The following is a 26015-nucleotide window of genomic DNA, read 5'->3' on the forward strand; positions in this document are numbered from 1 at the left end:
TGGGCGTGGCGTCGCCCACTTGTGGACTAAAAACCACAATCTCAGGAAGTACTCGATCGATTTCAATGAAATTCGGTACACAATATTTTCTTAACACCCTGATGACATGTACCAAATATGGATGAAATCGGTTCACAACCACGCCTGAAATCTCGATTATCACTTTATCATGCGAGAGTATAAAATGTTCGGTGACACCCGAGCTTAGCCCTTCCTAACTTGTTTTTAAATGATTTTATTTAGCTCACCCCGTTTGTTTTACTTATTATTTATTCTTGGGTCAAATTTAGTAATTCAAATTTCACCCTCCTCCTGTCAACCGATTAATCTGAAATTTTGTATACACTTTGGATTTTGGTGACAATACAATTATGTTTATTCATTATCATTATAAATTCAAGATGGCCACCGCTACAAAATGGCGGATAATGTAGGTTTTATGGGCCTCTACAATACATAAAATATATTTAAATTTTTTGTTTTGTTTTCCAATTGATTTATTTGAAAATTATTTTTCATTTTCGATCGTTTGCTTTCTTAATTTCGGCTATTGAAAAGGTAAATTATTGGAAACTATTCAGTGAACACTTTATTTGTGTTTCATACAAAGTGATCACTTACAGATTTCAAATTGTAACGATATTGGCAGCTCAAAGCACATGCATGAGTCGCGGTCAGTTAGCAAGCGGTCGTCACTATGCCACAGCACGACATTTTAAACAACAGCTATGATGTTTGATGGACGTTTTCTTGAAGTAATGTAGGTATATATGGTGCTGTTAGATGATAGATGTACTCTGTTGATTGCCAACAAAAAAAAAAAAAAAAAAAAAGGTTTGCCGCACGCACACATCCTTCTTTGGTTGGTGGATGGTGGTTACACCAGATAAAATTGATGAAAACATTTCTGTGGAAAGTCTTGATCCAGAGATATATTCAGAAGTATACGAAGTGGTGAAAACCAATATGGTTCATGAACCAAAATCCCACTTCGGTTTGTATGTCTGACACCTAATGCACGAAACACTATCCACGTGCTTTTCTATCGAAAACACAAACTGGAAACGATAGGTATCGACTCTACCGGCTTCGCTTTCGAGACGACAATTGCAGAACATTCAGCATTCAATTTAGAGGAGTAAATATCGAAGTTGACAACACATGGATCGTACCATACTCGCCAAGCAACATGGCGGTTATTGGCCTTGAACAAGATGAGATCGATGCGTGAACTGAAATGAAGTGTTTTGTAAGATATTTACTTTTGCAATTCATGAGCGTTTTCCGACTGCTGTGCATCTCGCAGTTCATTTATAGAATAGCCTAGTATTTCAACTCAGGGCATACATTATAGCCAGTGAAAATATCGCCAGCAACAAAATTGACCTTGACGAGAATTTTCTCAACTTGCGTCAGTGAGCCGTTTGCGTGAACGTTGCTCTATTCGGAAGTTTTTATATTTTACATGGAATGAATCGTCGAAGAAATAGTTACGCAGAAAGCAAAGCCACCCAGTAGATTGACTTCCACGTGTGTTCTAAACTAATGCCTTAAGAGGAATTTACACAATCCACTCGAAAAACGACGGTTGCTTCTACCTTCGGTTGCTATTGATTAATGAACGCGGTTCAACTTCATTTGAGTCATTACCTACTGTGTATGGTACGAAGTGTAGACCTTTTTGGGAAGCATGCCAGAAATTACAATTGCTGGAACATGATAATCACTGGAATCAAACGATGGACGATGCGGTACACTTTTCGCGATGTTTATTTGGACATATTAGTCTTTAAATCTGCGTCAATTATGGCTTACGACCAAAAATTATATTGCCGAAGACATTTTACATCGTATTCGCTAAGAATTGGAAATTGGAAAATTTCGGTTGATACTTCTATCTGCCTTTTGTCTATACACTTCAACGAAAGACAAGCTCATCTCGAATGTTTATTTAAACATTGGCTAAATTATCGTAAATACGATTGCTTGAGAGCAGGTTTAGCCTCCAAATATACCGATGTTAATGAATTAAACTGCAAGTGTTTGAAGTAGCTTGGTATGCTACCGCATAATTTCCGTCTTAAATTTGGATCTTTTATTATTATGTTTCACAATCTTCATGCGCCGAAACTGTGAATGGAACCCGACTGATTTGACGCAGCAATCGAATACAAAGCTAATCGCTAGAAATGTGTGGCATAAATCTGAAAATTCCATGTTTCTCACACGGCCGTGTTCACAAGTTGGAAAAATATATTCTTATACATTTGCGCACCGAAACTGAACCAAAAAATGTTGTTTATAAAGCTGCGCTTTATTGAAGAAGATGTAGGAAAATCGCAAATGAATGGGTTTCAACACAATATAAATTCCACTTTCTTTTAATTTTAAAACACATAATATCACGCAGGGCAGCATATATTTATGTCTCACATCTCTTTCTCATATAACAATTGACAGTGCCGAGGAACAAATTGCTGTGCAACGTCACAAGCGCCTTGATTAGGGTCACTGCCTACGCTCAGGGACAATAATGGAGTTTGTAGAGCTTTTCTTTTATTTATTGTGCGCAGACAAATCACGACAGCCACCGAACATATTGTACATACTCGAAAATTTGCTAAAATGCTAAAGAAAATCCTTTGCTTCGTGAAAATAGCAAACAACAAGGCGAGACATATGTGAAGCAAAGATAACAGAAAAGTTGTGAATTGGCTGACAAGGGTAAAGTCAGATATGCGCCAAACAGCTTGTTTGCTCACAACTTAGTTTGATACGCGTGTACACATATTGACTGTGGGGATTATGTGCAACCAAATTGGCATGCACTCTAATAAATTATCAAATAAAATAATAATTATCTATGTGCAGTTGTCTATTGCAAAGACAGGGAGCTTTTGGCTTAATCAGAGCTTATTCAGTGAGTTATTTCAAACTTAGCATTGCTGCGTAACTAAAAGCTTAAGCCGTGAATATGCAAAAAAGCAAACTAAAGTGCCGAGTCTATAGTAAATTCACACATGCAAATGTTACTAATCTATGAATAATGACAAATTATTTATTGAATTTATAAAGGGTGGAATATGATAATTTTCCCATGTTTTTTTTGTTTTTTTTGGGATCTTCTATCACAATTATGTTTGCTTTATAGTTTTAAACTAAATTTTAAATATGGATACCCTGAACAACCAAAAGTAAACATCGGAAACCCCTATATAAATGATTTGCATTACGAGCCGAGTCGATTTAGCCATGTCCGTCTGTCTGTTCGTACGTTCGTTTGCATAAAGGCGAACCAGTCACACAGTTTTTGAGATGATGCCATTCTGAAAGGACTTTCTTTCCAAATATAGCATCTGATCAAATACGATCCAGACTAGATCAATAAACATTTTGTCTCCAGATTGGCAAAACATCTTTTCATTGTGTTTGGCACGATGCGAATAGGACGTCTATCGATTTTTACCGAATTTTTGTGAATTTTTGCCTTTGCAATGGAATCACTTGTTGAAAATATTACAGGAGTGTTTTAGGGAGTTTACTCTATCACGAACACAAGTAATTAGATGGATTGAAGGATTCAGTCAAGGAACATGCTTCATTCGAGTCTGCAATCCACCTCCCTTAATTACGATAACAGAGGCCATCAATATCAAATACGAATATGTTGCAAAAACAACGTCGAGTGGAGCTGCTTGGCAACATAACTGAGTAATTAATTTTAATTACTATATTTCACTTTTGTATCATACTTCATTAACACTTGAATTATTGACACTTATATCCTTATAAAACCAATTTCACAACAYGCTATAATATTAATTAATTATATAATCAAACAATTATAAAAATTACTCACGCTGACAAAACTTAATAGCCAGCAATTGCCTGCCGACATAAATTGTCAAACATGTCTGCTTTTGACATCTGTCAATACTTAAAAGTATCGTTAAATTAAAGCAGAAAGTATTTTAAAATATTACGATAAAATGTATCACTGTTTGCTTAATCAATAATTGAGAGATTGAACTCAGTGAATGAGTAAAAGAAAATGAATGTACAGTACAGTGTAGACAAGTTAAGTTGAACCCCATATGCTGATATCAATTACGTTTTTTGTAAGCAAAAGACAAACGAACATTCTACTGAGATAGAATCTAAGTCAACATGTCAAGCGCTTACAAGAGAAAGCGGATATTTGGTTAGTAATTGCTTAGTAATTTGGATAGTAAATGTTCCAAACAGGTTCTAGGTTCCGGATTGTGATTTTAAAACCTTTAAAAAGCAGTCCAAATAAGAAGACGACAATTTGTTTTGTTTGGTCATAAAATATGCAGTACGATTCTGCTTGCAAGATAAATTCAAGTTTTTTTGCTGACTTCATTTTCTTTGAATCACTTATAACCGTAAATGCGGTTCTCAGAGCAAAGATTGCTGAAACTAATATAGCTTCATATAGCATTCAATTAGAACCGACAAAAGGATGTCTTTAGAGGGCAGTGTTCTCACCAATGTTGTGGAGTCTATCTGTAAATGAGCTTCTTAATTTACTAACTTCCAATGGCATCCCCTGTCAAGACTACGCGGATGATATTCTCGTTATTACAAGAGGAAAGTTTGAGAGCATTTTTGGTGACATCATTGAAATGGGACTCATCCCGGCTAGAAGGTGTTGTGTAATCGTTGAGCTTAGCACAAACCCATCAAAAACGGCCAACATTCGTTCCACAATAAGAAGAACTATTCCATCACTGACGGTGCTTAGTGCTCAATGGAGTAGAAGTGGCTACGATTGAAAAAAAAAAAAAAATATCTAGTGTTGGTACTAGTTGTRAAACTTTGGTGGAAAAAGCAAACGCCTAGCTTTTTGAAACTTGAAATGGAAACCAGCTATAATTCGATGGATGTACACTATTGTAGTTAAACTAATGGTCACATCTGGAGCGGCAACATGGACGTTAAGAGTCTTACTTACAACTGTTGAGAAATAGCTGACGAAAACGCAGTCATATGTTATCAGTACTAAGCATGATTCTTCTGATTACCACGACGGCCGATTCTAGTACATTACCAGATCTGACCAATATTTTGTACGACCAAGGGCGGTTTACTCTGCTCAATATTGTTCTGAAGATCACAACAAGGAGGTATATTTTAGCCTTGCTGTCATCAGGATGAGGTTAGAATAGGGTCAACAATGGTGCTGGAGTGTATAAAAGAGCTTAGAGTGGATTCCTGGACAAAGAGGAATCAGTAAAATTGAATTAGCCGTTTTCCTGGTGAAATAAGTGACGGACACCAGTCCGACAAAACCGAAACCCTTCTTCGCTGTAGACCCAACACTTTGCGGAGCTTTGGGAAGAGGAAAGGACCAGTAGAAGTCCATACTGAAACAAATGCCTAGTCTTCGACTTAGAATCTAATGGTCCTTCTCAGAAACAAATTCTGGCAGGGATAGTGGGATTTTATATATGGATGATGCGGTGTAATCTGCACAAAGCAGGATTTTGTTCCTCAACACAAAGTCGCTTTTGCGACCAGGTAGCAGGGACACCATAGCATGTACTCTTACATATCAGACAGTTGTAAACGGTGAGATTACAACCATTAACCCAGAAGCTTTGCTAAGCCTTTTTGATTTGACTGGGTTAAACAAGATGTGTGAGAAGATGTGTATCAGCAAGAAATTTTACACAGATTATTGCTCAAAGCATTGGTATAATCTACGAAAAATAGCAATTTAGATTGGATCACTATAGCTAAACAGCTCCTATACAAACTGGCCGATCAAAGTTAAGTTCCTGTCAGGAACGTTTTAGTTTTTTTTTTTTGTGAGGAGTATTGCATATAGCTTCGCTACCACCGAGGTAAACTTTTTTGTTCCTCTTAGACTTTAACAATAGTCCCTAAATGAATGAATGTGTTTCACCACAAATTAGTTCACATAATGCAGCGTTTACTGTATACATCGTGTGTGATAATATAAATTACTTATTTGCCATAAACAATCATGGTTGTGATGTCTTCCATATGAGCAATTGATGTATGAATGTATGAGTGTGGGTAAGCACGCCAAACTATCAACACTGGCCCGGGTGGTACTAAATTTAAATTTTGAATATTTTGAGTACGTGTCAGCATTAATCAGATAAGCGACAATAGAGGCATTAAATGCGATGTCAGGCAGCATAAATGAGCGAATGAAATTTTGACAAAGTGCCGAGAGAACGCTTCGTACCCACTTCCCCCTCACATACACATAGGCACATATATGTACATGCAAACCTAAATAAACACATTTAAGAGTTTAAGCAAATGTATCCATAGAGTGAATTTTGTAAATAAAGTGTGGTGGTAATGTTTGTGTATGTGTGTGTGTGAACGAAATGTTAGCGATCGCGTGCGCCAAAACCTTTGCCAACAGCTTTAAAGCACAAAACTGCAGACTTATAGTACAAACAAACACATTTACACTTTATGGTGAGACATGCTACGTACACACATTCACTTGCACATAACTATACATACATACATCCGTATATAAAAGCTGCAAATATTGCTTGCTAATTCCCACCGCAAAGTGTTGGCAAATATTTGTACCACTTGACATCAACCGAAGACAACAGACGGCTACAACAATAAAAGCAACAACAATATGGAAATCATAAGCATGAGTTGGACAGGTTGAAGTGTGGCAGCATTAGCAGTATTTCATATCTCTGTTGGTCGTAGTAACCGAGGAAATGATAAATGTTAGATGTTAATGTTAGATAACCCCATTTGAAGTGACTTGGTTTGTATATGAACTGGGTGTGGGACCATTTTAGATGCTATTTTAGAATTTTTGAAATTATTAATTAAGTATTTGCACATTAGGGTGTCCGCTTTTTCCGCCAAGTTGTTCTACACCAAATCGTGCCATTATAAATCAGCTTTATAAGACTTTTTTGTGAAGGTTCAGTACTTTTGATGCATAACTTTAACTGTGTATAACCTTTAAAGACCCCCGTTTTTACGACAAAACCTTTTGTAAGGCTATACATTTTGTAGTAGATCCTGCTTTGAAGGTTGGATGTTTGTTTGCTTTCCAGATTAAATACATAAAAGCTGGTTAAAATGTTAACTTCGCTTTGGAAGCAAAAGCCCGAAACCCAAAAATAAAATTTTTTTTAAGATATACTCAAAATGTTTAAAATTAACAATTTTTTATTTAAAAGAAGAACTCCTGTGGTCGAACTTGTAAATAAGCAAAAATGTTTAGTAGTCAATACAAATTTGTACAGACAATTAATTTTCACCTGCGCCAATTTGGTGGGATGTTTGAGGGTATTCGCTTTCTAGTGCTTAAGTCTTGACACTAAAACGTGGGACAGTCAAGAAGGAAGTGTTGAGTTGTTTCCACATCATCTTCTTCCATACAGCTTCTGCAGATGGTGTCTCGTAGAATTCCCAACCTGACAGTATGGAGGCCATTAGCCTCACAACTAGGACAGGATTTTGCGACAACGCATGTACCGATGATGGCCCAGCATTGGTCAAGATTCGAAGTTCAGCTATCTAATAGTAGAATACAAGAGGATACGGGAGAACGATCTACCGATAGCTTTTTTTGCCAGCTCATCAGTTTTACAATTTCCTGCGATTCCCCTTTGGCCAGGCATCCATACCAAAACCATAGTTATCACGAAGACACTCCATGCTATTGATACCGAGGTTATGCACTCAACGACCAAACCATTATCAACGAAATATGTATATAACACTCATTTGACAGTCATATAGTACAGTGCGAAATTGGGCGAAATCGGAGTATAAACAGTCCTTCTTCACATAATAACACAATTTCAAATCCCATTTGATTCCTTCACCTTCCTGTACACAAATCTAAAAGTAGTTTGAAGTATGCCACCGTCTAACCAGAAATGATCCACATCGGGCCAAAACCGTATGTGTATTTAATAATTTTGACAATCGATCTCCCAGACCGTGGAGTGTATTTGGCGTAGAAATTACTACGGTATTGGCGAAAACAAAATTACGCGTGATTACCTTTTAGAGTATCGAGATAAATATAAAAAAAAAGGCCGTAGAAGACCTGGTTGACCCAATTAATGTGGAAAATTTAAGTAGTGTAGGAGCGCGAAAAATACTGGGGGATTATCCAGAAATATGGAGCAATTGCGGGCAGATTTAAATATCTAAATGATAAAAATGGAGCGCCAACCCAAATTAATGCAAACGCGGTTCCATGGTGGGCAATGGTTCTAAGAAGGAGTGTTCAGTGACCTGCAAGTAGCACATACCGTTGCTACGATGACAGCTCTGATGATGCGGAAAACATTTGTCACCTGTCACCTCCTTACCAGCAAAAAAAAAAAAAAAAAAAAAAAAAAAAAAAAAAAAAAAAAAAAAAAAAAAAAAAAAAAAAAAAAAAAAAAAAAAAAAAAAAAAAAAGATAAAATAAACAAAAACTCTGCCTTGCGTTAGACGAGGATTGCATTTTTCAATAAAGTTTTCCTCAATTAATGGAAAATTGATGAAGGCAAATTAAATGCCAACATTCTGGCAGCTGGCAGGCTGCTCTTTACAACTTTTCTGGGATTTGTGGTGCGAAAAATGTGTGTTCTATTTACTTTAAACTTGACAAACGAAATCATGAATGTCAAAATCAAATATAATTCTTAATAGTCAGAAGAAAATTTCACCATTTACCAGCAGAATATTTACTTTTAAAGACAAATTGCTTTATACTGCGCTAATGATAAGTAATTTCCTAACAAAAAACGGTGATCTTATATACAAATAGAGCGAAAAAAACACAAAATGTTTAATAAAAAAAAAAGATAAAAGACTAGTTGCAGTAAATATTTGCCATAAACTCGAAAAAGCTGCGAAGTACCCATCATCAGATAATTTATTTACAAGCAAAATTAATGAAATGCTCGGTTGCCGAAATAAGCAGGAAAGCATAAATCGAAATAAAAGCTACAAACATACAAATGCGCTGCTGTATCTTTTTCATAATACCGTTACGGGGAAAAGAAAAAAGGCAATAATAAAAACAAATTTTCTTTCTGCAAACTGTCGGCGACAGATCGTAAGTGATTTCATTTCACACCGAAAAGCAATCAGTTGACACTTTCGGGACAATCGCTCCCGAATGCAGCGCCAAATTGGAAAAGCGAGTGCATGTGTAAATGTGTATGTGTGTGTTGGCGGGAAGTTTATGCAAAGAAAGGCAAATGGTTTCTGTCAAAATATAAATCGCTGCGAATAAGGTGGAACTGTTTGTGTTTGCACAGACTTCCTTCCCCACTAACTTTTCCTCTGAAGCTTTTCATTACAAAAACGCAACTAAAGTCGCCAGAGGAGTAGAGGAATAAAGAAATAAGAAGAACTCTGCACGTCGAAGCGATTCCGCACCTAAAATGCTTACGCAAATAGTTGAGGGTCACAGAATTCCTCGCAAATGAATTCCGCGAAAGAATGTGCGCCGCAATGCTAATTATCCGCGTTCGTTTGCGAAACGACAGACACAAGCGTCACCGCAAAGCGGACGAAAAGTACGATCGAAGCACCTGAGAAGGACGTGTACTCACACACACACACAATGCCACATTTAAATATTATTTTTATTCACACAAATGGAAATGCAATTACGTTTCGTGATAATTAAATTGCTGTTGTTTTTGCTTGTGAAAATAAGAGAGCTGTTGGGCGGCACGCTGATAAGCGTGGTAAATTAGGTAAAGAGATAAATATGAGAAAAAGAACAGCTGCACGAATTTGTCTAGCGATTGGCGTAGCAAACAGAAAGCCTACAAATCACAGCCGAAACAAATATTGTAGCAAGTACACAGACACACACACACCTGCAAACGAGTAAAATATGTGAGTTTATTGCAGAATTTGTCTTTCGAAGTCGTTCATAATTTTTTATGGCAAATTTTTGGTTCTATAGTGTATAAAAATGTGTGAGTAAGTATTTGAATATATATTTATACGAGTACATACATATGTATATAGAAGATAAGCAAGTGCAGTCTTTGAAAATGGTAAAGGGTAAAAAAAAAGAAATCAGAGTTGATTGAAACACCTTTGAAAATATTGAAAAAATAACAATAATTAAAGCAAAAATATTTATGGGCGATCTGTGTTCGAAAATAGGAAAGAGAGGTGGTTGAATTTTTAAGGTTTAATAATTATGATTGAAAAAATTTTGTATGGCGATGGCGATCAGAGGTAATAAAAAAATCTCAAAATTTTATATCCTTTTATACCTTTTTCACATAACCTCATAGTTTATGACAAAAATTCAAATACAGGGAAAGTAAGTCGATTGAAAAAAGAAAAAAATGTTACAATTCTTTAAAAACTTTCAAAATAAGCTTCTTCTGTGTCGTTGCAGCGCTGCCAGCGTTATTTCCAAGCATTGCAGGTGCCACGGAAGGCATTCTCCGCAATATCCTTGAGAGTCGAGGTGCATGCTGCTTGGATACCCTTTGCCGGCGTGTGCCACTCGGAAGATTGTCTCATTGTCGCGGGATCATACTCAAAGATGAACGATTGTGGGTCAGTTTCACACGTGGTTCAAATTTCAAATTGATCGCACTCAAGAAATGAAACCATTGAACCACCGATGAGGCTCATTTTCATATATACATATTTGAAAATTCGTCACGAACCTTTCGCATGTTTTCTTTGCTTCAAAAGTGATTTGTACCTCAAAAACTTCGTATGTGCATATAATTCATTTTTTGCAATTATATTTTTAAGCTGGTTGAGCATTTTCGTTACGCAGAGGCAGCTTCGCATTTATAGCAGCTATTTACGAAAGCAAAACACACCTTGTCATGATAAACTGTCAGCTTGTTTACGAAGAATAATGAAATAACACTTTCTTGCGATTTGTAAACATAAATTCATTCGCATTGCATTTTTCGAGTCACAAAAGTCTGCTGCTATAATATATTCTTGAGCTGCTTGCCAAATTTTTTACGACATCTTGATGATATTCGGGGTCACCTGTGTAAATTTCATACACTTTTTCGACGTTTGTTGTCTGTCAACAAACTATTAATTCACTGTTGCAATAAATATTGACAAGCAAATAGTTTTCGATAATTAGTGAAGATTTTACAAATCGAATGAAACGCGTGGGGTATTTTCGCTCAATCGGAAACAATTACGCTGAATATTAATTTTTAAATGTCGGGCTAGTTCTTATACAAAGCGAAGGGTTTACATGAACGTGCCAAAACTCTCGTCAGTGATATTAAACCACCGCATAAATATATTAATTAGGATTTCAGAAAGGCACATGTTTGTTTTGTAGTTAAAAACGAGATAAAAATTACTATTTTGGTTTTGAATCTTTTGACATAGGTAGTTTTTCTAGAGTGCTCTATCGAAAATGGATGATCGAAAACTGCATTTTCGGCATATTTTATTGTTTTACTAGTTCAGGGTAAAAAGTCTTTTTCAAGAAAGGGGAAGCTTATATGATGTGTATAAAGAAGATGTGTTGACCGAACGTCAATACCAAAATTGGTATGCAAAGTTTCATTCCTGTAATGTCGATCTAGAGGATACGCCACTTCTTTTAAACACTCTTGTAAACTATGTGTATAAAATAATAGTCGAATAACAACTCGAGATATTGTAGAAAAATTAATTTTATCACACGCGATCATTTTCAAGCCCATGAAACGCATAAGGGTTAATTTAGAACTTTGACATATGGGTTCCTCATGTTCTTATAGAATGAAAGTTGCTTTTTCGGCATAACGACTGTCATTTGCTTATCTAAAGTCAATGTAGTGATCCTTTGTGGATGCGTGTTGTTACTGGCGACGAACAATGTTTAGATTACAAAAATGTATAGCACATGGGATTATGATGTAAAAAGGATTATCCAGCTCAAGTCACTTCGTAAAATGATAGTCCCTAAAAATATGTTAAGTTGTTTGTTTGTTASGATTTCAAAGGGCTCGTTTATTTTCAGCTTTTATCCCATTATAAAACGATTAATTCTGAAGTATGTAGGTCGGAATTGATCAATACAAAAGGTGTAGCCTTCCACCATAATAATGCCAGGCCTCTTATAAGCTAGATTGACTCGCCAAAATCGTCTGCAGCTTAAAAGGGATGTACTACACCTACGACATTCTCTAAACTTGGCATCTTCGGAACTTTACTTGTTCCGGTCGCTGCTACATTCTTTGTGTGGATAAACTTTCATCTCACAACCGACTTGGTTTAGTCTTTCGACTGCAAGTTTCAAAAAATTTATTAGCTTGAAATCATTGTATTGACATAAAAATGTAAAATATTGTTCAAATTGATCGAAATTACGTAGTGAACTATCCAATAATAGCAGGAAACACATAGAGAAGGTACAAAGCTTCGAATTTCCAGAAGAACCACGTCTTAAATTCTTAGTTCTCATTCCAATATCACTTAGAATATTATCTACAGCATTATTGTCTAAAAATTACTTAAATACTCGTACCAGATCTTTCAGAGATCTCTAGAACATGAACTCTTCGAATTCATCTTGAAGGCAGAATCACTAAACCAGATAATCTGGCAGTCAAACTAACAATAAAAATAATTAAAAAATTAAATTCCTTTATATAAATCTCATAAATCTTGTAGTAATAACAATAGTAATAATAATAATAATATCAATAATAAATGCCAGTGCAACATAAATGACACAAAAAATTTGCTTTCATTTCTGTAATTGCCATGTTTACATCTGATAAACTTTCATACATTGCAAATCCTCTGGTGAGTTAAATGATTTATTCAATCAAGTACAACATTTAACCGCTTGAACGCACAACTTGTCGGATTAAGCAAGAGTAATATGGATATGCGTGTTATATTGTATTTACCATACATATAGTACATATTTATACACATATCATTCGATGTGTGCATATCATTAAGTTAAACTAAAATCAATAAGTCAATGGCACTGAAGGGTCAACCCAACCAAAAATAAGTGCAATTCAGAGAAAGCATCGCTTACCAAAGTAATTTTTTCTGCGTGAGGGTTCTTTTGGTAAACCGTAAAAGCATTAACCGACGACCGACGCACCTATGCATGAGCCCACTCGTTTCATTTATTCATTCATTTGCACGTGTACTCATTTTTCAGTCTTTTCAGTCATTCCAGGCATGGAATTTATTTGAGTAAATTGCGCAGAAAATCTGCTAAAAGAAACAAAAGGGGAGGAAATCGGTAGGCAGCATCCTTCAGATTTTGCTTCATTAAACTTTTTGATGCATGAAAGCTAGTTCGAAAGGGACTACTACATTAGAGTTGTTATATTAATGCGTATATCATTGTGAATATATAAATATCTGCTTCTTTAGAAATTATACAATTTGCCTGCTTTTCCCGAGTTGTATTAAATTAAGTAATTTACGACTCTTATTCTTACTAGTACAATATTAGAAAAATTTCTATTATTTATTTCTTATTTCCCGAACAGATCTGCTAAGACAATTCGTTATATTCGACGTTTTTAATACGAACTCATTGAAAACTTATAAACTATTAGTAAGTTTATTTAAGGTATTGTTTTCAACTACTAAATTCACTCAAAAGCATTGAAGAACTCTTCAGTATTGAAGAAATAAGGTCACTCACTTTCGGGTTTATTAAAAATCGAAGCAATTGTAAATCAAAGTCTGATAAGTTTTACGCTGAAACTCCGGAGAATCTGTTGATCGACTGCACAGCAGTATGTAGTCGCAGAGCCAAGGCCCTTGGAGTTCTATTTCCGGATAGGGATCACATTGACTCGCTAGCGCCAAGCAGTCTACTACTATAGTTCATTAATGGGCTGGGGTTAAGCGAGTCAATGTAAGTAAGGAGAGGGCACAATAGACCAAAGGTCGCAGTGCATTCCTCATCATCATTCATTCATTCAAGCTATAACCCACCAGCTTGCAAGTTTTTTAAATAATGTTGAACCACTTTTTAATTGTCACCTGTAATGCCAGAGGTATTCGAAGTAAAAAAGATAAGTTTTTTAATTTCAACATTAATAGAAACATTGATATTTGTCTACTAACCGAAACGTGGCTAAATTACAAAATCTCAATAAAAAAAAATACATATTATGTATGTATACAGGAAAGATGGAAGTTTAAGCTGATGGCTTAACCGCTAGTGCTATATATATATAAATTGTAATTGGAATTAATTTACTTTTTTCAATTTTTATTAAAAAAAGAAAAAAGGAAAGATGGAACTAACAAAAGCCCCTCCTGGTAGCCATAATTTTAAAGAATCTATCGTCATTCATTGTTGCCTCTGGAAAACACCAAAGCTATGGAATTTACCTCACAAGAAATTCCGTTTCAGTCCACTGCTGCTATTTTTCTGGAGCACGATAGAACCGTGAACTTAAACGTAACTTTGAAAATGACTTAAAGCTGCTCACTCGAGTTACCAGCAAGTATCTATTACGAGAATAGGGTCTACTGTAAGACAAAGCATTTTCCCCAAAGTATCACTACACCAAAAAACAAAAAAAAAAAAAAAAAAAAAAAAAGGAGAAATCGACAACGGCGGATGTGAGGAAGATGTTCATTCTCATAAATGAAAATTGAAACAATCTTCTAGCAACATTAGAAATTAACTTTTCCACTTTTCCTCATTTTGTTGCACATCTGAAAGCGAATATGAGATATCGACAGCCATTATTATATAAATTAAATTCAAAATCGAGGGCATCGAATCATCCTACAGCAAAAGCCTACGGTGCGGGAAAAAAGCAGAAGGACGCTATATACTGTTTCAACCCATTTTAACCCATACATCACTTAAGATCTGAGGTTTACTGAGTAGATATTCGGCAATTTCAAAATATTCTAACGTTTTTTACCAAATACATAATTTTATTATTGTTAAAAGCTCACAATTAGTTGCTTGTTCATGAATTCTTGGCCAAAACTATACGTAACGTTGGCCCAGTCCCAGTGTCCATTTTCACCAGATGTGTGACTCTCTCCTAATTCCAAAAATCAAAGAAAATCTTCCAGATATATGAAAATTGCTAAAAGAATAAAAAGTTATTCCAAAATCTGAGTTTGGGAAATGTTTTGATGATTGGAAAGAGCATACAATTTCGAAGGCGACATTAAGGGTTCGGGAAAAAATATTTAACACCAGTTTTGTGTGATAATAAAGCTGTCTTCGAATGCGCAATTTATCAAGACTGTATCTGCAAAACTATTACTTAGGACTACGTTCTGGAGATATTATAGAATTAACTAACACAATAAAATTGTTTTTGAAGTCGTCAAACTCATGTAACCCCTTAATGTAGTAGGCAAATGAAATTTTTTTTTTTTTTTGAACGAAAGTTATTGTTTTTCCTTGAACACACCTCGTACAGATAAAACGAAGTTCAAATCAATTTAAGAAAAAATTTAACACTAATTGTTCCCGGTTTACAACCCTATCGCAGTAGCGTCCGATCCGCCGAATTACTCTAACAGACCACGCAAGTGAGTTCGTATAATGGCCGAGTTTTCAGGACACGCAGAAGGAATAGAAGCTGTAAATAAGATACCGTCAAGCTAATTAGGTCAAGAGCATCGAATCGCAAGTGAAAAGGATAATAAGGAAATTACTGTCAACTTCTTGGTGATTATTTATATATGTAAGTATGCAACTGAACAATGATCCATCCATCTTGCCAGCGTAAAATCCATGCTAAGTGTTGTAACAGTCAGCTATTGTCGGTAATTCGTAAATCTTTTGTCATATATACATATGTACACATACCTCACGCTTAAATTAGCAACAAAATAAACAATTTGCAAAAAAAAAAAAAAAAAAAAATACTTATCCAACTAAAATACAATATTTACTTGAGTTTGCTTTTTCAAAAAATTGTACGTCATATATGTATGTATAAGAGTGCGTATGTAGCCGTTGACAGCTAATTAGAAACGCTTACTTTTTAGTAGGTGGCTGATGAGTAAGATGATAAACATTTTTTATATACCGTTATTTATATGCCTAAAAGTGTGGCATTGTCCGTGTTACTCTATTTACTATTAATTTCACTCTGTTTTGTAGTTGTGAAGTTAAAAGTCTTTTGTTTTTTCCCCAAATATTAAATGAGTTACGAAATAAAAGTTGAATTAAGTGCGACAGTTGTTTAAAGATTCCTCAAGATGTTAATTTTTATTAATACTATTATTGATTTCTGGTAGGGGTGTGTTTCAAAATTGTGGTTTAAAATATATTAAAATGTCAAGTTATTCAAGTTTTTTAATAAGTAAAAGCTCCCCGCTCCACGTAGTTACATTTTTGACCTTCGTCAGTCTGGAAAGACGTAAAAACTAATTTTTAATCGGATCAAATGCTCAAAGGAATTTTTTTTCCATGCCCTTAAGCATATACAGAATTTTAAAACTATTACTAACATTGCGGGCAAAGAAAAAAAATACTTCAACAGAAATATACCGCAGATACGACCATCTCCCGAGGAGAACCAAAAAAAGAGTTCCACTGACACTCGTATAAATAGATTCATAAAATTCAAGACTAATATAATATCCAAATATCATAGAAAACAATTGACCGGCGTTTAGTCGAATTTGGATTTCACGGCAGAACAGCACGCATGAAACCACTTCTCACTAAAATTCAAAGGAAAGAATGTGTAGACTTTTCCAACGCTTATTGACCTTGAACATCAAATAAATGGAAGTATGTTGTTTGGAGCGATGTAACCAAAATAAATCGCATAGATTCTGATGGTCGAAAGTATGTTTGCCGAGCAATTTATCAAGAATTTGATCCTTGCTATGTTTCACGCGTAGTGAGGCATGGTGGAGGATCAATCATGGTGAGGGTTTTTTTTCTTGGAATGATGTAGATCCGCTCCATATGATGGATGGAATTTTAAATAAGGAGAAATACATAGATATCCTAAAAAATGTCATACTGCCACCTGACTAAGGACAATTTGAATGTTATATGAAAACTACAACCAAACAACAATCTAAAGAACACTGCAAAGTCAACACAAACGTTTTTTGTTGAAAATTCCATGAATGTTTTGGAGTGGCCTCTGGAGAGCACATCTGAGTTGATGTCAAAAAAGCTGTAGGTATCAAAAATAACACAAATATGGATGTCCTTTTTGATGCAATTAGGACGGCATTGCAAGTAACACTAGTGGTGTGCTGTCAGAGTCTTATAACGTCAATTCGCAGTGAATGTGAAGCAGTATTAAAGTTAAAGGGGTAGCAACAAAATACTAACTGAAAGTAAGAAATAGTTTTTAATAGCAGTATTTTTTGCTGATGAACAATTTTCGTTTCTAATTAGTTGTCGCGCTCAAATTGTTAAAATCTTCAAAAAAAAAAAAAAAAAAAAAAGGATTCTTAATTCAAATTTTTACTATTCGAGTTTGAGCTGAGCGTAAGTTTCAATAAAATGAGTGAGAAAATGGTAAAACTAAGTAATTTTTTCGAAAACAATTTAATTTACTTCAAAATAAGTCGCGTTTCTAATTCGCTGTCGACGGCTGTACATATTAAACATTTAAATAAACATATAAGCATTCAATGCATAAATTTGTATGTTTTCTCCTCGAATGATTCATGAAAGTAATTTAGACATTTTTCTTAATTCCTAGCCACACAATGACTTGCCAATGTCGGTGACACATAAGCAAACAAGGTGATATTGCTAGTGCGTCATCAACATATTAGATTCATCATTTAAATCCGTTACATTTTGCCACAGTTGAATTAATTGTTTGCATACTCGTGATTAGAAAAAAAAAATATTTCAGTTCTCGGTATATACGAAACGTCCAAGTTTTTATTGATAAAGAAATTATGATATCTATGTTAAGAAAAGTAAGGGTTTTCCACAGGCAAAGTGTCCAGATAAAATGTACTTCACTTTATATGCATATGATTGTGTGATATTGACTTTGAGCAATGGAATAGATGACAAATATTCAAAAGTAACATAAACAACTATCCGAATTTTCTTGCTTCTTCTACAAGGAGACTTAAACTATTTGTCGATAGATTCACAGCGGCCATACTCATGTACTGGACGTAAGAGTACAGACTTGATCTAAATATTGTAGTCAATGACATTCCAACTCTTTTATTCGGCATAGGATCGCGATTATTGTTAAAATACGAAGGCGCAAAAAAACTCATATCGCTAGCTGGTATCCCCGAAAAGAATAAAAAAAGTTGCTTCTTGCTGCTTCTTGATGTCTACCATCGAACAATTTAAGGAACGCAATGCACTTCTCTTCAAGCAATTTCTGTTGGGTGCTTTCGTGCAAAGCTATGCAGCACTGAAAGGTCATTCTTTGATTACGTCGACGACATAGCACAATTTATCGACCAGACTACGGAGGCACTAACTTTAGGCATACAGTAAACGCCGTACATCATCTAGCCATTTATACTTTCACTGACTCCTCCTAGTGTATGACGCCCTTTTAGTCAAACTACTGTCAATTTCAAACGAACAGTTCGATTTGTCTCGCGATTATAAAGTTCCCCTTGCGCGACTTCGTTCTGAATAACATAAATTAATCAGTTCAATAAAACTATAGTAAACCACTTTATCTAATTGCACTCAAAAGAATCATGATTTAAGTAAGTGGCTATGTGACTTTTAGATTGTTTGTTTCTACGCAGGTATGAGTTGCGGATCTAACTGCTAACTGAAAGCCTCACTCTAGCACATGTGAGCTACCTAAATATGGATATTTAGTATTTAAACTAGTTCCACTCGTTTAACTCGATCAAGCTTTCAAACACGCTGAGCATTGTTAAACTATTTCTCTTACATTGTATTTCTCTCACTCTGCTTTGCTCTTTTCCCAATTCCAGTTTAGCTCTTTTAGTTCGCAAATGAATGCAGCAATGTAAGGTCGTTGGAGATCGAACCATTCACAGGCAGATACAATATATTTCTGTGCTGCGAAAATTTCTGATTAAATATCAAACAAAGCATTAATTCGTAATTAAATTTCTCAAAAGGTCATATGCTATTTTTAGCTTGACGCGTGCTTCGTGGCGTCGTGCATTTAGAATCGTGCTTTAAGCTGAATTCATACAACTTTAATTAATCAGTTCTGCTAGGAGTGTACGGAGTGGCTTAAAATATCTAGTTGCACTCTTTGCCGCTATTTTTATTACATTTAAGAGATAGACAATGGAAACATAGGCGCGCGCACGCTTGCTGCTTCAACATATTAAAAGCCAAGGCGTTCGTTCATATTTTGAAATAAACATATTTAATTAGCAGTGCTCAGACCCATAAAAAAACCTTGAATCTTGATAAGGCTAAATTTTTTGTTTTTTTATAAATAAATCCGTAAACAAGTCTCTTTGGACATGCTTGATTGTGAACTGCCGATGAGCCATGGGTTTATGAATTTGACATGCAAATAAGACAAAGATAATCAGAATGGAGGGGAAAAAGGGGCTGAAACCTACACACCACGCCAAAGCTGCTCAAAAATCAAGGTGATGCTTTCTCTCGTATTCTATTCGTGGCTTCGGTCAATAAGTATTTCAAATTGGACGTATTGAGATTTTTATGAGAGCATCCAGAATTGTGGAAGATTTATGGATTTTACATGAAGTTAATGCTTCATCACCTATTGCTTGTGGACTATCATCACTTCAAATACGGCATTTTTGTTTATTAAGGTAGATCTTCAGGTATGAAGAAAATATTCTTGTGAATATCGAGATTGTTGGTTAGCACTTTTAAGCCTATTCATTGAAGTATCGACGTTCCTGATAGTCGCTCGGCCACAATTCTTGCGCAAGTTTCATTTTGTAATCCCGGATCCCTAAGATCTTTCCGTAAAATCTTTCATAAAGTGAATGGCCTAATTCAGGCTCTACCATACTCTGTTTCACAGCAACAAAAGCGTATTCTGTACGACGCTTTTGAGGATGCAGATTATCTACTATAGTAAACGTGTTGTGAAACCGACTCACTGCTCTTATTATTTTGATAATAAATGTGTACGGTTTACAAACGTTGTTTTAAATCGATAAGTCGTTTCGTTATGAAAGGGCAAACCAAATGGTATAAATCAAGTGACAGCTATCGAGATGATCAAAGTATTGTTTAGCTAATACAGGACCCCTTTAAAAACTTTTGAGCATGCGAGGAGTGAGGTTTATTTTCTTCTGCCATTTAGACAACACATTTAGGTATACTCCCTGATTTGGGAACAAATGACACGACTACCTTTCCTCAACCATTAACAACAAAGATACATATGTATAACCTGTAGCAAAACACATAAAAATATATTAGAACGTATACATAAATGAAAGTAAAAAATGAAGTTATTTGTGGGTGTGCACCGGTACGAGTGCACTCTAAGGTAAATAAATACTTTGAAATGTCAACGGCACCATTGATCGATTAATAAACCAACAATAATATCTAATATTGCTATCAGCGAATATAGTGCACACGATAGAGCGTAAAAAAGCCCGCTGATTTAGTATGACACATAGCGTCAAGGGACTCATATACCACAACAACAAATGTCCTGCAGCTGATTCGGTAGAGTAGAGCAGAGAGACGAAAAATTGGGCTAAAAAAATTTTGTTGATGCAATACGAAGACACCGGTAAAATGTGGGATATTTTTTAATTTTATTTATAATGCCTTTGACAACGAAACAAACGAAATGAAGAGCATTAAAAACACACATGCGTTGTTAAAAACAGTTTACTAAAATAATATATACACACCTGCATATGTATTTAAGTGTATATATTTACAATTCTGTTCTCCACATTTACACATTACTCTACTTTGCTCCAAAATATAGTAGACTCTCTTCTTTAAACTTTGCCGCTCACTGCGCTCTGATAACTAAATCTTAGCAGAGTAAGCACATCGCATGCCTACACACACAAATACATACATATGTACATAGAGACATACAAACTGCCGGAACACTGAAGCGTTTTTGTCATTGTTAACCTCCCCACACTGCCGTGACGCCGCCACGCTGCTCAGCTGCTGACCAACGCTGAGACACTGGCATCAAATTCGATGGTTTTTTAGTTAACCGGCTCGGCGCGGTGTCTATTTTTGCACGCGCGCGCACACAAGTGTTTCCCTAAATATCTGCATTAATTCTAACATAAATTTCGATGTAGTCGCATGATTTCCATTAGCTACGATAATCATCTCTACACCAGCTACAGAAAAACAACAAAACGGTGGTATGGTCCTTTGATGTCTACACTTATGAGAATTGCTTTCTGCTTTCTGTTCGCTGGTTTAATTGGGCATCAACGAGCGTTGAATGAATGTCGTTAACCTGTACGCTGACCGAGGAAGATGATGATTAAGTGGAATATGCCAAAAATATGAGCTTAGCAACTGGCAGATGCCAATGCGGCAGCGCTATGTGTGAGAGTTGGGTGACGGAAACGAGAGCGGCAAAGAAAATCTTACATTTAATCTGCATTTAACACTGAACAATCACAGCATTTCTAAAGCCAGATTGTTTTTTTTTTTTTAACCACTTACCAACAAGTACGGCGCGGTTGGCGTCAGCCGCAGTCCACGGCTGAGATGACTGCTTAACTCCGTACGTCGCAGTAGCATACGGAAACTTGTTACGCATACGCCCGGCGCCATATTCACCCCGAATCCTGTAACTACACCAGCAATGACACGCCCGCTTATACGTACGCCCACTATTGTAACGCTTTGCCGCGCCGTCTGCAGCACCTCTAAAGAAAGCAACAATAACAAAGCACAACCGATAACTTCACTTTGCCGAAAGCCGATACAAACAAACTTCAATAAATTGTGAACTGAACTTAAAATTTTCCACAAATTTATTTTTGAACACACGCACTCTTGCTGCTAGTGGGGAAGAAATTTGGCGTAATTTATAAAAATTTGGGATCAAGCACTTCTCTGGACAATTTGCTTGCTCCACTTTTATTCACATACTTTATTATTATACACTTTTATTATTTTTCCCTCTTATAATATTCCACTTTGCACAGACACACGCACACACATACACGAGCCCGCTCACGTTCAGTTATACTCCACCGTAGGTAGGTACTAGGTATGTAAATGTGTTTGCCTCTAGGTAAGACAACAAATCCAAACACCGGGGAGCTCACACACTGTGGTTGTTGTCATTAGCTATGGATCGGGCTCACTTGCTCGCTCGTTCGTTTGTTCTTTCGCTTTACAATTGTGCCGCGGCGGATGGCTATGCTCCACGCTGCGAAATAAAATGTCCCCAACACGCGAAGAACGTTGGCCGACAACTGAAAGTTCTCTTTCGTTAAGCATTTATCATGAACTGCTTTCACTATCTTCCACTTTAGTTGGCGCGTGGCGTTGCCACAGTTGAGCGTTTGCTAGTGGCAGTTACCAAAATGATTGGAGAGCGGGGCATTTTGTTGAGATACGGCGAATAAGGTGATTAATTGCAATTTTACGTAAAATCTTGTGGAATTGTACCAGAAAACTTCAGCAACTCTTTGACTTCAGCTCATAAGCTTGAATCGATAAAATTATAAACCACAATTTATAATTTTTATAATGTGAAAGAAAATCTTGTACACTTTACGCCAAATAGATATAATGCAGACCCGATAAAAGGCATTATCAAAATCTGTTTACTTCAAGAAATAAATCAATTGTGCCTAATTAAATATGCACAACTTTGTAAGATTCTTCATCAAGCCGGTAGCACGTGTTCGCGATGTCAGTGTCAAACTCAAAAGCTCGACAATGTTGCATACGCTAAGCAAACATAAAAGCAAAATTCGCTCTATAAAACTTAATGAAAGAGAGATAAGCTATGCGAGAAAAGAAAGCTTGCTACTACACACTCTTAACTGCTCTACTCTTAGCAGTGTTGACCTTCAAGTGGGTTGTATACTCGTACCAAATGGGCATCATGCAGTGAAACGTCTTTCTATTCTCAACTACATTTATGAAGAGCTGTTTTCACATAAATCTTGTTGATGCTTTTGAAATTTTATTTATAACGAATATACTATATTTAATCATGTTTAAAATTTATTTGCACTTTGTAAACCGAAAATTTTTTTTCGTAGTATTTTTATATGCTGGCAAACATACTTATGTCGACACCTTTTTCAAACCGCAAGCTTTAATTTAACGCAACAAGCTTTTCCAATAAAAATACTTTTTTATATAAAAAGCTGAATCAACAGGACAGCCGCATGTTTGCTTTATTTCCGTTTAGTACCTTAGCATAATAAAAGCTCTGTTTTATATGGTGGTTGAAGAAGGTGCATCAAATGCTGGTATATAAATGTTGAGGATACTTTAACAGCAGTATTTTTCCTTTGACCTACAATACGCATTTAGTGCAGCTATTTACCGTTAGAGTAATGTTTACTGACGTCTTTTAAATATAAAATCACAGTTATAGAAGGACTTTAAATTCGCTAACACTTGTGGCTCAATGTGATGTTGCATTATAATCGTGTAAACTCCATCAATTGTTCTTCCCCAATCCCGGCCGTTTTCGATGAATGTCTAAATAGAACTCGTTTTGACCTCTGTCCCTCCGGAATAATTCGTGATCCATCAAACCACGAGTTTTGAAAAAACAATGAGCATCAACTTGATTTTTGAGTAGCTTGGTTTCTTTTAGCTTTTTGGTTTCGAATAGTTTTTTTTCCCTAAATTTCTATGATTGTTAACTTGCTTGCATGTCGAACTCATAAACTCGTCTCATCGGCAGTATTATAACTCTCTCTTCATGAACGTGGGTTCGGAGTTCTCATGTTTAAATGACCTGTTACGGTACTATTTTTGAAAATAATTCAGTTTTATCGGGCATACCCAAAATATTCACCAAAATCATTTGATCGGACTCGCGAGCAATGTCGTGCTATCCAAGCATATCTCTAACGCTGAGGTTTACGAGTTGAAGCTTACGTCGTACAACTTAATATCTAATTCGGTTGCTTCATCGAGTTTCTGGAGCAGCGAAACGCCTCGATATCTAACCCGAGTTCTTGATAAGGCCAGAAATAAGCAGAGTGGATGTTTCAGCGTCCCGGGTACTTACGTGCATTTTCTGCTAATGCTGTCCCACAACTATTCTGCAGTCTTTGCGAGATCGCATGAGAAGAAAGCTTGCGTGTTTTCCCTCCGCTCTCTTGCATGCCTCTAAAATATTCCAGCTCACACTGATTCGTCTGTCAGCCCTTTCGGAATATTAATTGTGTAATGCTTTTAATGACTTGCTTATTTATTAATTAGTTCAGTAGTCAAGCGGATTTCTTTTTGGTAATCTCATCAGATATTTCGTATCTCGGAACGCCCTTGTAGCCTGCAACTCTGTATATACTCGTACAAGGGTATACACTAATTATATGGACTACATTCTTGCTTCTAAAGACATATGTGATATAAATTAAGCACAAATTGGTAGAAAGAATCATATGCCATGCTCTTATATGGACCAGTGGATTATAGGATTAAAACGTCATTGATACGGTGAAAAATGGTACTACCCATTGAGCTTTATGGATTTCTTCTAAAAAAAAAAAAAAAAAAAAATCAAGTAAATTATAATTGTGAATATATAATTTGGTATAAAAGAGCGTCTCTGAGATTTGAAAACTATATTTTCAAAATTGGTGATTACATATTGGTAGTTCATACATTTCCCTTTTACCTTTGAAGATCTACATGCTTCTCGCAATACGTATTTGATACACTTTTAAACGTCTTAATTAAACTAAGTGATTATATATTTTTGATATTTAATCCAATTCTGTGCACACTTATTATAAGCAACGGGACATTTTTGGTGTGCCATTTGTTAGACAGTTCCGACGTCATATTTATAAGCTCACGTCTCGCCTTTAATTGTAGTGGACATTTGCGTCCCCCTAACCTTCACACATAGCACAATATAACGATTTCTACTCTCACTCACTTCTGTTTGATTTTATTTCAATTATGTAAAATAGGAATGTCTACTACGTAGCAAATAGAACTGATGCCTATACATTTCCTAACCCTAGGATAAATAAACATATTACATTTGGCAAAATTTACTGACAGCAGGAGTGTAAAAATGTATCAGAAATTCTCATGACTATCGGAATGGGAAAGGAGACTGCTAAATACCAGAGTTTACAGCCAACTTACTAGCAGGTCAATTGAAAAATCCCCTGCCCACCATATTGAAATATATTTTTTGTTTTTAGTTGTTTTTATTCAACATATGTAGTTCCCTTTAAGGGTTTTGCTTTCGATACCTTTTCGATACCATTTTTGTTGTATGAATTGCCATTCGCTTCCAAATAGGCTTCAGTTTCGGCGATCAGCTCTTCATTCGATGAAAATTTCTTCCAACGAGCACTTTTTTGAGATCTGCGAACAGGAAATAATTGCTGCGGGCCAGATTTGGAGAATACGGTGGATGCAGAAGCAATTCAAAGCCCAATGCATGGCTTTCTGGCATCGTTTTCATTTAATTGTGTCATGATGCATTGTCTCGGTGAAATAGCACTTTCGCCGATTTCGTACTTCAAATAGATGAATAAGGCTATGTAATTGTCGCTGTTGACGTCACTTCCCTTTTCACGGTAGTCAATAAAAAATATTCCATGCGCGTCAAAAAATACAGACGCCAAACCTTGCCATCCGACCGTTGTGTTTTCTCACTCTTTGAAGGGAAGTCAACATCTGCAGTTCACTTGGATGACTGTCGATTAAACTTCGGAGGTAAATGATAATAATAATAATAATACCCAACGATTACCCTCCCTTCGCCCAACCGATGCGCGGGGCGCAATCCGCGAACGAGCGGTCATAAAAGGCAAGAATGTTACTTGTTAAGAGTAGATAAAATATATTTTTTTTAATGGTAAAGAGAGAATGTGTTAGATCAAATGTGCTGGTATGGGAATTGAAATAGTGACATATACGGCGGAATGGT

The 26015-nt window shown here is 35.9% G+C and overlaps 1 protein-coding gene across 1 annotated transcript in view; it reads right to left on the reverse strand.

The window, feature by feature from the left end:
* Positions 1–22345, reverse strand: part of LOC108977199 (calcium uniporter protein, mitochondrial) — a 165365-nt gene extending 143020 nt beyond the window's left edge. The window contains exon 1 of the mRNA XM_018946778.1: positions 21587–22345. Coding sequence (XP_018802323.1) covers positions 21587–21697 — 111 coding nt within the window. The 5' untranslated portion in view covers positions 21698–22345. The remainder of the gene's footprint in view (positions 1–21586) is intronic.
* Positions 22346–26015: the final 3670 nt, after the last annotated feature.

The sequence above is a fragment of the Bactrocera latifrons genome, unplaced genomic scaffold (assembly GCF_001853355.1).
Source record: "Bactrocera latifrons isolate USDA-ARS-PBARC rearing strain unplaced genomic scaffold, ASM185335v1 scaffold_85, whole genome shotgun sequence".
Taxonomy (NCBI): domain Eukaryota; kingdom Metazoa; phylum Arthropoda; class Insecta; order Diptera; family Tephritidae; genus Bactrocera; species Bactrocera latifrons.